The sequence below is a fragment of the Orycteropus afer genome, unplaced genomic scaffold (assembly GCF_000298275.1).
Source record: "Orycteropus afer afer isolate SDZICR_OR568_19922 unplaced genomic scaffold, OryAfe1.0 scaffold00083, whole genome shotgun sequence".
Lineage (NCBI taxonomy): Eukaryota > Metazoa > Chordata > Mammalia > Tubulidentata > Orycteropodidae > Orycteropus > Orycteropus afer.
Window position 1 is genome coordinate 6,959,851 of NW_006921670.1, and position 16,019 is coordinate 6,975,869.

Genomic DNA, 16,019 nt, shown 5'->3' on the forward strand with positions numbered 1-16,019 from the left:
CAGGAGCCGCTCGCCCGGGAGGAGCCCGCGCCCGGCTCAGCCGGGCAGCCCCTCGTTTGAGCATCTCCCGGAGGACGGAGACAAAGGAAGATTCATGTCCAAAGGTAGGGGGGCCGGCAGGGCCACCGGCGTCCGCCGGGACGAGGCTGCGGCCCCGGCCAGCGGTGCCACCAGGGGGAGGGTCGCTGCGCCGAGGAGCCCACGCGCGGGGACACACGCACACACACGGTGCCACACACCGCGAGAGGTACATGCCTGGAGAAGGGCACATACAGGAACATGGGGAGGTACAGAGACCCACGCACGAGTACCCCGAGGCAGGCACACACATCCATCCCCACCGCCCACAGGTACCTGAGACACCTACACCCAGATAGAGACCTGGGCGCAGGGACGTGGACCCCCTCCCCTTGCACAGACAGACAGGCAGAGGTGGAGACAGGTACCAGCTGGTGGCCTCCAGGGGACCAAGGTGGGGGAAGGGGGTGTTCCGGGCGCCCTTGGCTCCCTCCAATGAGCGTTTGTGATTTCTCTTCTGGGAACCCAGGCCTGGAGCTGGGGTGCAATGGAAATGCCTTTGTGGGTGGGGGTGGGGTCTTGAAGGCAGCTTAGGGGCTGGGGAAGATCCTGAACCCAGGAAGGAGGGGGGGGGGCCTGGAAACAAACAGGTGCGGTTCTGGAAAGATACCCCCCACCTTCCTATCAGAGGGGTGGGATCCCTGGGCCAGACAAAGCCAAAGCCGTTCATTTCCTTGTAAAAGAAGGTACAAGGTCTTTGCTTGGCGTGTGGCAGGAGGTGCTGCTTCTTTGGTGGGGACTGAACCACAGCCGAGTCAGGTGGACAGTGCCTCTCACTGGAGCACTGGGCAGATGGCTCCTGGCAGGGCGCGCTGCAGACGGAGCCCCTTTTCTCCACGGCCCCCAGGGACTTGCCCTGCATCCTGCTGAGCCCACGTGCAGAGCTCTTCCCCACCCTTGGGGAGCCCTCCCTCTGCTGCAGAGGAGGGTATAGGTCTCCGTTAATGTGTTCCACCTTCCTGACCATGACCCACACAGCAGCCACGTGCTGGCTGGACGTGGTTCTGGAGTAACAGCTGCCCTGCCATGGGCTTCCATCCATCATTTCCATTCATTCATTCATTCATTCATTCATTCATTCATCTTTGCTGAGCTCCTGTGGTATGTTAGGGACATTGGGACCCCACCCATTGGTCAATTCCGATTTGCTCAGACCCACAGAACAGAGTAAAACTACCTCATGGGGTTTCCAAGGCTGTTATCTTTACGGAGGGATGCAGATTGCCAGGCCTTCCTTTAAGAGATGGCTCCTCCTCAACAGGGGCGGGAACTAGCAGATAGCCAGTGCTTGCCCATGTGCCAGGTGACACTCAGAATTTAACCTTCACAGCCACTCTGCAAAGTAGGCACTGTCCTCACTATTCTGAGGGGAGAATGGAGGCTCGCAGGAGCCACGAAGCTGAGCATGTGGGGACCAGAATTCAGGGCCTAGTCAGCTGTCCATCTGAGGCTGGGGTGGTGGGACCAGGGCCCCAGGGGTGTCTGCATGAGGAGCTGTGGGGACAGTGGATGGAGCTACAGAAGGCACCTCCATTTGTCACATGGCTCGGAGGTCTCTGTGAACCCGTCAGGTATCCTCATCTGACCGTAGGCCCTCAAGGGTGAAGACCTGGTTTGAGGTACAGTGTGGGGTTACCCAATAAGGTAAGCACAGGCTTAGTTGTGCTTACTTAGTAATCTGTAGTGAACAGTTTCACATGATGTGGTGAAAAACATGTGTAACCATTCACAATAGATTACTAAGTAAGCACAAGTGAGCTCGTGCTTACCTTGCCCACTGGGTACTCCAGTCCTGGGTTCAAATACAAACTTCTCCTTGGCATTCAGCTGAGGGCTTGGCTGGAACAGGCTCCATTTGATGGTATATGAAAGAGCCTGGATAGGATAGAGTAAATGAATGACTGAATGAGTGAATGAGGCCAGGCGCTTCCAGGGGGCTGAGGTGGCACAGCAGGGGGACATCAGCATTGGGCCAGAAAGCAGAGGCCTTCCTGAGGGAGTGGCACGTGGGCTGATGTGGAAGGAGCAGGTGTTAGCAGCAGCTGGAGTGGAGAAATGTCTCCCAGCAAAGGTGTCGGTGTGTGCAAAGGCCCCCTGCAGTGATGTACCACATTCGCAGCTACTTGGGGCTCACAAATTGCAGGTCGTTAGCATGTGACTGGCGTGTAATTGGGAGGGGGCCGACTTGCCAGCAGGTGCATTGACTTGCCATGCACACCCAAACCCAAAAATCCATTGCCATTGAGTCAAGTCCGACTCCTAGTGACCCTATGGGGCCGAGTAGAACTGCCTCATAGGGTTTGGAAGGCTGTCAGCTCATAGAAACAGACTGCCTCTCCTGGGGAGCAGCTGGTGGGTTAGAACTGCCAGGTTTTTGGGTAGCAGCCAAATGCTTTAACCACTGCACCACAGAGCAGGTGCTAAATAGGTGCTTGGTGAAAGAGTGCAAGTGAGACCTGCCCGCGTGCTCGACCAGTCTCAGGCCCGCAGAACCCCTGCAAGTTTCTGGGGAGCTTGGTAGGCCCCTTTGCTTCTGTCAACCAGGGTCTGCCTTTTGGAAGCACCCTTTTAGGATGCTGTAGTTGATGGGTCAGGGCTGAGCAGGCCACAGGGACACACACTCTTTGTAAGAATACTTACCAAGAGGTAACCATGGGGAGGAAGTGGGAGGGGAGCTGTTGCATTGTGGGAAGCTGTGGTTAATGTCATGAGACAAAGTGTATGTGAGCTGCTGTATGGAAAGTGAATTTGCTCTGTAAACTTTCACCCAGATCACACTAAATTTTTTTTTTTAAAAAAAATCCAATAAATAAACACAGGGCTCACTTCATGGGTCTATAAAATGGGCAGGAGACCACCCGCTCTCCACCCCACCCCAGGTGGGTCCATCTCAGGCTGTGGAAGCCAATGGGATCCAGCTGAAGGGGCCTGAGGGCAGTGACCAGGGCCAGCCAGTGTGAGCAGCTGGGCAGGGGAAATGGGGCCACTGGCCTGGGGTGCAGGTGTGCTGAGTGGGGCCTGCGCGCCGTGTGCTGGGGAGAACGACTCAGGGGCTGGCCGCGGAAAGTCAGCTGCTGCCGGGCTGAGCCAATGTTGCCGAGGGAGCTGCAGGCTGGCAACGGCTTCCTGAGAAGCCAGAGAGCCAGGCCTGAGCCTGGGGAGGTCCGAGGTTTGCCAGGTTTGGCTGGGACTGGGAGTGACGGGAAAGAGCAGTTTCCCACCGGACAGGGAGAGCGGGTCTTGCCAGCACTGGTGGAAGGAGCAGGTGGTGGGTACAGAACGGACTCCTGGCAGGGCCAGGGCTGGGGGAGGGGGGCACTCCCGTCACCCTCCCTCCTGTCCATCTGCTGCTCTGTAAGCCTCCTGTAAGGCTGAGGCTGCAGGGCGGAAACCACGAACCATAGGACATGTTCTAGAATGGCAGGGCTGGAAGGGGCCCTGGAGGGAGCCTGCCTGGAATCCAAAAACTTGTGTTAAAGGGGCACTTCCCTTTAACAAGTGCTGTCACGTGCCCTGCTTTCTTCTGGGCCAGGGGAGCCTGTGAACTGGAAAGGGGCGGGGGGCCTGGAGCTGTGAGGCAGGCTGTGTGGTCAGGGCTGGCTTCTGGGCATCGTGTCTTCTGTGACACACATCACGACCTCGATGGTTGTCCTGACTGTTACAGACGAGGAAACAGGCATCTCGAGGCAGGTGGTTTGGCCAAGCCCACAGGGCTGACAAGGAGCAGAGCCAAACTCTTTGTATTTTGTCCCCAAACACCTACTGCCATTGAGTTGATTCTGATTCATAGCAACCCCCATTGGGTTTTCAGGGCTGTAAATGTTTATGGAAGTGAATTGCTTCATCTTCCCCCCACGGAGCAGTTGGTGAGTTTGAACCACCGACCTTCTGATTAGCAGCCAGATGCCTTACCCACTATGCCACCAGAGTTCCTTACTTTTGCCCCCTACATACCTCTTTTGTGGACGGGAAATGGAGTTGGTCTCTCCTATAACCTGCCGTGAGGACAGTGGCCTAACCCGTAGCTCCCTCGTGTGTGAGAGTGTATCCCCAATCTGCCAGGCCTGGCGGGGCTGTTAGTCTTTCCCCACTGCAGAAGCTCTGTTTTCTCAGCCCTCCTTTTCTTCTGCCACCCCACCATCCACCCCACACTGTGTCATCTTAGGCAAGTGACTGCCCTTGTATGGGTCTCACCCCTTTCTGTCAGTCAAAAGAGGAGTCTTCTTTCTGTCATGGATTTCCTCTCTCTGGCCAGGAGGTTGTTGGGAGCTCCCCAGGGTACTGACACGCCTGCCTTTGCAGCCGTGTCCATGAGGCAGACAAGACCTTGAGGGAACCCTGTTTGCTTCTAACAAAGCAACTGAGGTCAGTCACAGCCAGTCAACAGACATTAGACACAGGATCCTAATGGGGTCTTTGCCCTTTATTCGGGGAGGCAGGACACAGGCCAAAATAATCCCAAACATCTCTTGGGTTCTCAGCCAGGGACAGGGCACATTTTTGATCGTCACAGCTGGGGGCTGCTACTGGTGTCTAGTAGAGGCCAGAGCTGCTGCTAAATGTCCCACAGGGGTCGGGACAGTCCTTCACTGCAGAGAATTCCCCAGCCCCAAATGCCAACAGTGTTGAGGTGGAGAAGCCCCGGGTTTGACACACAGGTGTGGTGCTGCCGGCCAGCGGAGTCGTGTGGCAGTGCCCGGCAGCTGGAAACTCTGTGCTCTTAGGCCAGCTTCCCCTGCAGGCCTCAGTCTCTTCATTTGTGAAATAGGAGCCCTGGACTGGGTGATCTCCGAGGCCCCTTCTGGCCCCCGACTGCGTGTCATTCTGTACCTGGAGGAGAAGTCAGTGTCATCCCCTGTGACTCTGCCCCCTTCCACCTTGGCTTGGCAGGGCTCCCAGAGACCAGGACGGACGCAGCCATGTCAGAGCTGGTGCCCGAGCCCAGGCCTAAGCCGGCAGTGCCCATGAAGCCCGTGAGCATCAACTCCAACCTGCTGGGCTACATCGGCATCGACACCATCATTGAGCAGATGCGGAAGAAGACCATGAAGACCGGCTTCGACTTCAATATCATGGTCGTCGGTATGGAAGGTGGAGGTGGTGGGGTGTCTGTGGGAACCCGTTTCACTCCTCACAATGGCTTCCATCCCAGCTTCTGGAGGAGGACAGCTTTCCCCATGCTGGTCACAAAGCCTGATGTTTGGAGGCGGCCTTGGGGAGAGGGTCTTGGCCTCCTGGTGCTATTGTAACAGAAGTAGCATGAGTGAGGTGGCTCTGAAAAGCAGAAATGAATCATCTCACTGTTGAGGAGGCTAGAAATTTGAATCCAGGGTGCTGTCTCTAGGGGAAGGCTCACTTTCTGTAGGCTGTGGTGAGGGGATCCCCTTCTGGTGTTTCTTGGTCTCTTGGTGATTTTCACATGGTGTGGCATCTTCCCTGGTTTGTTTTGCTCCTTATGTCAACGAGGTTAAACCAGTGTAGGACACACCCTACACTAACATGGCCTCATTAACATCACAGAGGAGACCCCATGCCCAAATACAGTTACACTCACATGTGTAGGGGTGAAAACTCCAGCTCATGTTTTTTGGGGGACACATTTCAATCCATAACAGAGGGTGGTCCCTTCTCTGCGGGAGCTAACCAGTGCAGGCTGGGGACTTTGGGTGGGTGGTCTGCCCTGGGCCCTCCCCCACGGGGTGACACACAGACATTCTCTTAACCACCTCAGACTTGCTTTCAGATGTGTCACTCGGGAGACTGATCAGTGTCCTGCCCTACCTCCAAGAGCTGGTGGGAAGCTCAGGTGAAGGGTGGTCTTATTTCTCATCTGTAGTATTTTAAAGCTTCGAGAGAATTTCCAGGACTTTGGTCACTGAATGACGTCATCACAGAATGTTGGAGCAGGAAGGGAACTTTGCCGGATTTCAGTTGCTGCAGCACAGGCCTGGGCGTCACCCTTCTTCCTCCTCCTTTATCCCCAAATATTATCAGTCATCAGTCCTGTCGATGTTAGCTCGTGTTTCTCCCATCTGTCCTTTTCTCTGTGTCTCCACTCCTGCCACCACCGTGAGGGCTGCCTGTCTCTCTCACCTGCATTGCTGTGGCCACCTGACCCCATGGTGCTCCAAGGGCTGATGTGCAGGCAGCAAGACAAGGGGCTTGGGCCAGAATGTTGGGTTAGTTTTCAGGAAAGTCTTGCTATATTAAAAAATCAGCTAAACCCAAGTGTGAACTAAGTGTGTGCAGTGATGCAGTCGATTTACATGCTAGTGCAAGCATCTTACTTCAAGAACCAGTAGTGAACAGTCCGTGGACAGTGGTGGCTGATCTGCAGACCACACTTTGAGTGGCACTGACCCACTGGGTTCTCTATCTCCTCTCCCTTCCTCTCTATTGTCCATCAGTGACTGAATAAACCTTTCCAACCTACTAAACTGATCAAGTCGCCCCTCCTACCTAAAACCCTTCCATAACTCATTAGCTGAATGTTTAACTGTTTGTGCCACCCAGGGAGATAAACAGAAGTCCCTAGGCTGGCCTGGTGCTATCTTTCCAACCCATTTCTTAGCACTTCCTGATCTAGCATTCTGTTCCACACACCTAAGGAACAGTTCACCTGGACTTGCTATGCTCTTTCCTGCCTCTGAGCCTTTGTACATGCTGTTCTCTCTGTGTCTAGAACACCCTTCCCCTTCTCATGGTTCATTCCAGGTCTTTGTTCAGGTTGCAGTTTTGTTGTCACTTCCCCCTCGAAGTCTTCCTTGATCCCAGAGACTGGATTAGTTTCCTTTCTGGAGGCTCTTACAATACCCTGTGGGTATCTCTTTCATAGTGATTTTTACAACATGTTGTGGCCATCTGCTGGTCTTGGTCAACCTTGTGTTAGGCGGCTCCTTGAGGGTAAGGATGATATGCTGTTCACCAGTGAATCTCTGATTCTAGCACAGCACGTGGCCCTGAAGCGTCTGTAATGAATGAATGACCTTGGAAAACACCCGGACCAGGAATGGCCAGTGCAAGACTCCTGGGTCTCTTCTCTGTCAGCAATGCCCATGGCAGACACTGCCGACCAGCCATGGGCTGCAGTCGGTACTGAGCCCACATAAGCCCAGATTGTATTACCAGTTGATCCATTGGAATGAAAAACCAAAAAAACCAAACCCAGTGCCATCGAGTCAATTCCAACTCATACCGACTCTTTAGGGCAGAGTAGAACTGCTCCATGGTGTCTCCCAAGGTGGTAAGTCTTTACGGAAGGAGACTGTCTCACCTTTCTTCTGCGGAGCGGCAGGTAGGTTTGAGCCACCAATCTTTTGTTAGCAGCCAGATACCTTAACCACTAAGCCACTAGAGCTCCTTGTTGGAATTAGAAGTCCTCCTTATTTGTCATCCCTGGTCTCCTCCAATCACCTCCCTTCCCACCATCCTATCAGCAAAAAACTACAGTTGCAAGGAGCACACATGGAGAGTCGAGAGGCACTCGGGACCAACAATGGGATCTAGAACCTTCGGCTGGGCTGTAGTTGCCCAACCTGGTCCTTTTACTAATATACAGGTGGTCCCGGGTTACAAATGAGATCCATTCCTAAGTGTGTCTTTAAGTTGCATTAGAAAGTATCTCAGAACAGGTGCATAGGTTCTTGTTTAGCCTTATGATGGTGTAAGGAAAGACTTGAAGCCATTTCAGTGATTGAAAAGCTGCACAGGCAGTGAGTGAAGGTGGTTGGGATGAAGAATTTGCTGCGAGCAGGAAGGGCTCAAGCATTCAAAGTGAGGGCAGATTTACATAACTTTAGAGGTCAAGGAGGGGTTGTCTCTAGGTTGGAAGCTGGTAACCTGGGAGGACCGCCTGCACCATGGAGATGCTCTAGGCCAGCGCCTCTCAAACCTTACTATACACATAACTTGTCTGGAAGTCCTGTCAAAGTGCATAGTCTGGGTCACAGGTCTGAGGTGGGTGCCGAGGTGATTCCGACACTGTGCATGGTGCCAGGTGGGAAGCACTGCTCAGACCAGTGGTCTTCACTCTTCTTACCTGTGGGGCTCTTCCTTGAGATGATATCTTCTGCAGAACTTGACTGTGTGTGTCAAACAGGTAGAAATGGAGCTGTAGGGGAAAGAAGTGGTGAGGAGGGGTGTGGGGCCTTCCCCTCCTCCTCTCACCGTGCCCTCCCCGATATTTTGCTCCACAGGACACTAGGGTTTCTGGAGGCTCAGTGTAGAAACCGCTACACTGGACAAACGCAGAGGTTGCCTCGTTCCCAATGGTGAATGCAGCTGGGGTTTGGGCCCCTTGGGTCTAGGGCTTCCAGGAAGGAGAGAATGTGGGATTCAGTTGACGTTTCCCTACAGCCCTCTCCAGGAAGCAGGAAGCTGGTTACACCTGCCTCTCTAACTCGGCATAAGAAAACCATTCTATATACCCTCTGTTCACCTGATCACAGCTCAGGCCTGTCAGCTCTAGCATTCTGTAAGCTCTTGGGAGACAGTCTTGGCCCAGGAGTGGACATGGTTCCTCCTACCTTCTCCTCCTGCCTGCTACAGGTCAGAGTGGACTGGGCAAGTCAACATTACTCAACACTCTCTTCAAGTCCCAAGTGAGCCGCAAGGCTGCCAGCTGGAACCGAGAGGAGAAGATTCCCAAGACAGTGGAGATCAAAGCCATTGGGCATGGTGAGAACAAGGCAGGGACCCCGTGGGTTTGGTTCAGAGTAAGGGGGTTCCTTCCAGAAAGGGAAAAGAATGGGGGGAATGGGACAAATGAAAGGCAATTTCGAGACAGAGTAGAATTATGCACTCAACTCTGTAGTGCCAGTTCAGAAAAGAGGGGATGGGAATGGGAAGAAATGGGACTTGAAGGTGAGTAGGATTTAGACAGAAGAAAGTAGGGAGGGCATTCCAGGTGCAGGGAACAGCATGAACAAGGGTGTTGAGGTGAACAATTTGAACTTGACCTTTCTAATAACTGATCATTAAGAAGAGGAGGCCTGCGTCTCCCTGGCTAGTAAGCTGCAGGGGTGCCTATGTCAGCTCTAGGACTGATCTCTGGGGCCTTTTCTGTTCACCACCCTCAGTGATCGAGGAAGGCGGTGTCAAGATGAAGCTGACTGTCATTGACACCCCAGGCTTTGGAGACCAGATCAACAATGAAAACTGGTATATGTCTGCCTCTGAGCTTTCCACTCTAAAGACCACCAGGAAGATATGGAAGGTGGCCCAGATTCACGCGCACTGGGAGCCATCTGCCCACTCGGTGCTGGGGGCTCATCAAGGACGCTCCTCTAGGATGGGAGAGTGGGTTTGTAAAGAGGCAGGGAGAGAGCCCAGTTGGAGCCCAGGTGTGGAGATGGAGGGGGCTGTGCAGAGGGAATTGCCAGGAGGTGGGAGGGAATCTGTTACTGTTGGCAGCAGGACAGACAGAACAAGGGAGTTGAGATGCAAATCCAGGCTGGCCTGTAGGTTGTGGCAGAGAGCTTGGCCTGTGGGCCCAAAGCAGCCATGGACAAAGAAAGAAGATGTGAAACCTAAGAGGGAAGGGAGTTTCCAGGAGGGGAGAGAGAAAGGGCGTGAAGGGCATGTAGAAAACTGAAATCATCCTCCAACCAAGAAAGGGATGAAGTAGGTTGACCAGAATAGAAATGGTGTTTGCTCCCAGATAGAGATGGGGACCTGTGTTTCTCTGAAGGAGCTGGAGTCTACCATAGACAGGCAGATCCACCCAGCAGCACAGCTGTGACGTGGCTATTGGTCTTAGAAAAGTGCCTGGTTGCTGCCTTCTTATTATGAGCATGCTCTTGAAAGAGGAAGGTAATATGAGCAACAACAATAACAGTAGTGAACTTCACCACGATCGAGTTCTTTCTATGTGCCGTTGCTGTGTTAAATACTTGACATACGTTCTTTCCAGCCTGTTACTCCCAATTTACTTATGAGAAAACTGAGGCTTAGTGAGGAGAAACAATGATTTCCCCAGAGCCTCTCAGCTGATAAGTAGGGGCGGTGGTGAAAATGGGTTGCTCTGTGGAGGTTCCAGTAGATGGAGATGGCTAGGCAAAGAGAGGGAGCTCTGGTAGCATAGTGGCTAAGGCACTTGACTGCTAACCAGAACGCTGGTGGTTCAAACCCACCAGCCACTCCTCGGAAGGAAGATGGGGCAATCTACTTCCGTTGTGATACTGCCTCGGAAACCCAAGGAGGGGTCGCTATGAGTCAGGTCTGACTCGACGGCACATAACAACAACAACAACAACAGGCAAAGAGGAAGAGTTCTGTCCTTGCTCGTAAGAAGGCCACCACGGTGGGCCGAGGGGAAGTCAGCCAGCAGGTGCACCTGATGAGGCGTGCAATGCACCCTAGACCCACTGTGGGTGGAAGGAAGTGAGGTGGGTGTGAGGGGATGGCTACTGACCATGCCTCAGGTGAGCTCCCAGGGATGTCCTTGTGATACGTTACCTGCTGCCTTCCACATTCAGCTGGGAGCCCATTGAGAAGTACATCAATGAACAGTACGAAAAGTTCCTGAAGGAGGAAGTGAACATTGCCAGGAAGAAACGCATCCCTGACACTCGCGTCCACTGCTGCCTCTACTTCATCTCTCCCACGGGACACTCGTACGTAACCACCTCCATCCTGTTGCTGGGCCTGGCTCTTGTGGGCCCATCCTGGACTGGGTTATTCAGCCTTGACTTGGCTGGGGAGAGTTAGATGGGCCCTGTGACCCTGGGATCCCCCTGGTCCCCATACCTGACTTCCTGGCCAGGAGGTAAAAGCTGGCCGTCATCAGTCACTATCCTGCCCCACAGCATGACTGAACCAGCAGAGAGAAGTCGGTGTACGTGAGCAGAGGGCACTTCACTTATCCAACAAATACCCAGTTTGTACAAGCTTGGTGGGCAGAAAGGAAGGTGAGGTGAGGTGGGGCAGAAATGCTTCAAAGGAGCTAATGTGTGGGTTGGGTGTGGACCCAGCTGTAGGCTTATGGAGGGTGGCCAGCCCAGCACTAGAGATGAAGACAGACAGTGTTGGGAACTCTGGTGTGAGTAGCAGGTAGGGCTGCATGAGGGGGAATGTTGGGAGCAGACAGAGGGCAGAGACTTCCAGTAGGCAAGCTAGGGGGTCCTCATGACTTATCACCAAGCCCTTACTGAGTCAAGTTCAGTTCTTGAGAGGAAGGCACAAACAAGACAGACTCCAAATTTCTGAGGAACAGAGGATTCAGTAGATGCTCAATTGGGGGGTAGGGTGCAGAGACATATGACATGAGAACCCTGTGCCGGACCCAGAGACTCCGTAAAGTCTAGTCCCTGGAACCTGGATCCAAGGTCAGACCAATCAGCAGATGACCAACTTAATGAGTCCTCTGGCCTGCTAACTAGAGTCAGATGGCGGCCTAGAGCCCGGGAGGGGGGCGGGGGCTAAGCCTTAAGCCAGAGGGAGGGGTGAGGACTCTGGCTGGGCCCCTGCAGGGCTCCCTATGGGGGCTGGGAGGAGCACATCAAGAAATGATATCCAATAGGCAGCCTAGGACATTCACCAGAGTAACCATGGCACAAGGACATGTGGGTGAAGACAGCAGAACTCAGATGCTCTCAGGAGCAAGAAATCCCTCGGTTCAGATGATGAAAAAAAGATGCCTAAAGGAGTGGTTTGAGTCGGGCTTAAAGGCAAGGGGGATTGGGGAGGAATAAAGGAAGAGAAAGGGAGCCGGCGGGGCCATGTGTGGGTGGCGGAGTCCACGGCCTGTTGTGTGGGTGGTGAGAGCAGTTGGGTTGAGAGACGTGTGTCAGAGAGGAAAGGTGGCAGCCTTTTGGCATCCACCAGACTCCAATCCCAATTCTGTCCCAAGGGTCCCCCTGGGGTAGTGGCAGTGGACGGATGTGATGGGTCTCCTCTGAGGACAGAGAGGTATGGGAAGCAGAGCAGGGCAAAATGGCTCTGACGTCCCCACCTTCTCTGGGCCCCAGCTTGCGACCACTCGATCTGGAGTTCATGAAACATCTCAGCAAGGTGGTGAACATTGTCCCTGTCATTGCCAAGGCTGATACCATGACCCTGGAGGAGAAGTCTGAATTCAAGCAAAGGGTGAGGCAGTCCGCCACCTCCTTTTCCTGTCTCCATCCCCTCCCCTCTCCTCTGGGTCCATGCCATTCCCACTCTCAACCACCCTCCGCCACTCCCCCCGCTCCAGCTTCTACTCCACCATGAGAAGCTAGGCCTAGCAGTGTTGGGACCAGTGGTGAAGAAACGTTGGTGCAGTTCCAGGTTCCCATCTTTTCACCCTCTCCACTCACCTGCAGAGATCACTAACTGTATAAATCCCCATAAGCGAGAGGAATCACCCTTCAAATGTTAGGTAGCTTGAAGGACTAGACTAATTTGTCCATCTACCACCTGCTAGTCTTGATCGGTATTTTCTATTGGCTCAGCTTCATGCTGGAAACATGGGCAGGGGAAGACTCGGGAGAACTATAGAGATAGTTGCTGCCTTCAAGAAATTTATAATCCGGCAGAATGCTGCAAGAAGCGTTCCTGCAGAAGGTAACATTAAGCGTGGCCTTCAAAGAGGGCAGAAAGGCCCTCTTTCCTGCAAACAGGAATGTGACACGCAGTGGCGTGAGCCCTGCCTGAGTAGGGTCTGGACCCCACTGAGCTGATGCTAGATCCTGATCTTGGGGACCCTGACAAGAGCACTCTGGTTGTAAGGAGCCAGGGGGCCTGACGCCTCCACCCCTTGGAGCGTTCCTCATCTCAGGTTGGGTGGTGGGGCTCTCGTGTGTTCTGATTCTTCCTGCTTCCCTCAGAGCTCAGAGATGACCATTGAGCACCAAAGGTGGTTATCCCTCTGACTTCAGAATGTGCACGTGTGCATATGTGCAGCGTGCACCACTCCCTCCCATCATCCTGACACCTGGTTGTCATGCTTCTCTCCCCCGTCCTGTAGGTTCGCAAGGAGCTTGAAGTAAACGGCATTGAGTTTTATCCCCAGAAGGAATTTGATGAAGACTTGGAGGACAAAACCGAGAATGACAAAATCAGGGTGGGTGCCAGGGTGCTGTCTCAAGCAGATGTCCTCTGGGTGCCCCGGGATGCCCACGGGTGCCTCCCTGCCTGTACGGCCTTCCCTGCCTGCCTTGATCCCAACCAGACGTTTGGATGGGGAGACGACAGGACCACGAACACAGAGATGGGGCTCCCTGTACCCAGGAAGCTGATGCTCCCGTCCACCCTCAGACCTCACAAAGATGCCCTCCTCCCCCACAGGGCCTGGAAAAACCCAAGTGTGGGTGCTGGGAGGAAAAGTGTCAGCCACACTCTAGTCGGAGCTCTGCCTCAGTTTCCTCAGACTAGATGAGCAATTTCTAGGCTTTATTTTCCCTCAAAATAATTCTGTTTTGAAAAGTAAATCTCAGCCCAAACTCCAATATATAAAACAAAAACAGAGCGGCTTTGGCAGTGATGCAGGGCACAGTGCCCTGCCTTCTTAGCAGCCCCTGGGACACTTCCTGGGAATCTTAGGGCATCAGGCTTGGAAGCATCACCCCGTGTGATTTCTGAGATCTCTCTCAATTCTGTGTCTACGGTTCTGTGATTGTATGTCAGAATCCCGGGTTCTAGCCTGGGCCTGTGCACTGACCCACTGGAACCTGGGACGTTACTTCCCTGTCTTGGTCTTGAGTCTCCTCCATCAATGCAGAGTAGAGCCAACACCTCTTTGAGGATAAGTCCACTCTTGATGCAAAGGCCAGTCGCCTTTATCAAGTCTAAAAAATTCAACTTGATTTTCAGGGAAGCAGCTCTTTCCGCAGCATACGTCCTCTGCTTTCATTGCACACAGTGAATGTGTGCAATTTAGGAGCATGTCCACAGTGGGCACATAGGTTTGAGAACAAGGACAGCTGGCTCTTGGTGGATATACAACCCACCTGGTAGAGTAGAGGGCCCTACACGTATCAGAAAGTGGCCTTTGACCTCAAGAGTTCGTAGGCTTCTGGCAGTAGGATTTCTTTTTTAATTTAATTAGTTGAAAATATACACAGCAAAACATACACCCATTCAACAGTCTCTGTACAGTTCAGTGACATTGGCCACATTCATTCTCACCCTCCTTTTCTGAGTTGTCCCTTCCCCTCTGACATAAGCTTGCTGCCCCCAAGCTTCTTGTCTAACCTGTTGACTCACTGTTGTCAATTGGATTCCATAGAGAGAGTTTTTAAAAGAGTATAATTCTCAAGCCTGACAGTAGGTTTTACAGGAGTCTCAGTAGCTCTGGCCAGTAGGTTGAGTAGGTGTGTTAGTTTCTTCTAGCTGCTGTAACAAAACACTGTCAGCTGGATGGCTTGTGAAAAGAGAAATGTATTGTCTCACAGTTCTGGAGGCGGGGAGTCCAAGGTCAGGGTGTCAGCCTTGTTGATTCCTTCTGAGGCTTTGAAGGAGAATCTATTCCATCTCTCTCTTCGAGCTGGTGGTAGTGCCCTGTGTTCCTTGGCTTGCAGCTGGAGAGTTGCGTGGCATTCTTTCCCCTGTGTGTCTATGTCTCTCTCTTTTATATGGACACTACTCAGATTGGGTTAGAACCCACCCTACTCCAGTATGACCTCATGTTAACTGATAACATCTTTAAAGACTTATTTCCTAACAAGGTCATGTTCAGAGGTTCCAGTGGTTAGAACATCAACATAGCTTCTGAAGGGACTCAATTAAATCCATAACAACAGGTATTGTTGAAAAAGAGAGGTTCTGTCTGCCTGACCAGCTCACAGACTTGTTCCAAATCACCCCAATATGTGTTAAAAAGCCCTATGGAAAGTGCCAAGTGTTCTCCAATTGAAGGAAAGCAGACTTACTGGGGTTACCAGCTGGAAAGTTGTACGATCAGGGTTTGAACCCAGGACTCCTGAATCCAAGTCCAGTGCTCTTTTCAAGAGACAAGCTCCTTGCCCTTGCCCTCAGTGGGATCACTGAATGAGCATCAGAAATGGCCTGTGTGGTTCAAGACTAGCAGCCAGGACCTGTGTGCTGTCCTGCCGTGGAGGCCCAAGCCATAGCAGGATGACTGTGTCCGTGTGTCTGGTTGTGCTTCTGCCCCTCCAGCAGGAGAGTATGCCCTTCGCAGTGGTGGGAAGCGACAAGGAGTACCAAGTGAATGGCAAGAGGGTCCTCGGCCGAAAAACCCCCTGGGGCATCATCGAAGGTAATTCAAGGCACTTTCTTGATCAACCATCCAGCACCCATTTATTGAGCATCTATAGGTCAAGGGAGGAGCCCTCCTGGTGGTGCAGTGGTTAAGTTCTCAGCTGCAAACCAACAGATCAACAGTTTGAATCCACCAGTCACTCCACAGGAAGAAGTTATGGCAGTCCGCTTCCCAAAAGATGTATATAGCATTAGAAGCCCTATAGGGCAGTTCTGTTCTGTTCTGTGGGATTGCCATGAGTCTGTTGTTTGATGGCAGTGTGTTTGGTGTTTCGGTTTGTGGTCAAAGCAGTGACCTAAGACACCTCACCCCCCCAAAAAAAAAAAAAAAAAATCATTTCTGTGGAGTCAGTTCCAACTCCTGATGACCACGTGTTACAGAGTGGAACTGGGCCCACTGGGTTTTCTTGTCCGTAATCTTTATGGAAATGACACACTGGGCCTTCTTCCACAGTGCTGCTGGGTGGAGGTCAACCTTTCAAACATTCGCTGTGCAACCAAGAGGAAACAATTCATATCACCCAGGGACCTTGGCCTTGTTGTTATGTGCTGTCCAGTCGGACCCAACTCATGGCGACCCCTCCTTGGGTTTCTGAGGCAGTATCACTACGGAAGTAGATTGCCCCATCTTCCTTCTGAGGAGTGGCTGGTGGGTTTGAACCGCCAGTCTTCTGGTCAGCAGTCAAGTGCCTTAGGCACTATGCTACCAGAGCTCCCCATTACCCATTAGAGAGATGCAAATCAAA

At 52.8% G+C, this 16,019-nt stretch overlaps 1 protein-coding gene across 1 annotated transcript in view; it reads left to right on the forward strand.

The window, feature by feature from the left end:
• The window catches only part of SEPTIN3 (septin 3), a 26,378-nt gene that overhangs the window by 5,856 nt on the left and 4,503 nt on the right, over positions 1-16,019 (forward strand). The window contains exons 2-8 of the mRNA XM_042781052.1: positions 4,969-5,160; positions 8,626-8,754; positions 9,156-9,237; positions 10,554-10,691; positions 12,045-12,162; positions 13,022-13,117; positions 15,172-15,271. Coding sequence (XP_042636986.1) covers positions 4,969-5,160; positions 8,626-8,754; positions 9,156-9,237; positions 10,554-10,691; positions 12,045-12,162; positions 13,022-13,117; positions 15,172-15,271 — 855 coding nt within the window. The remainder of the gene's footprint in view (positions 1-4,968; positions 5,161-8,625; positions 8,755-9,155; positions 9,238-10,553; positions 10,692-12,044; positions 12,163-13,021; positions 13,118-15,171; positions 15,272-16,019) is intronic.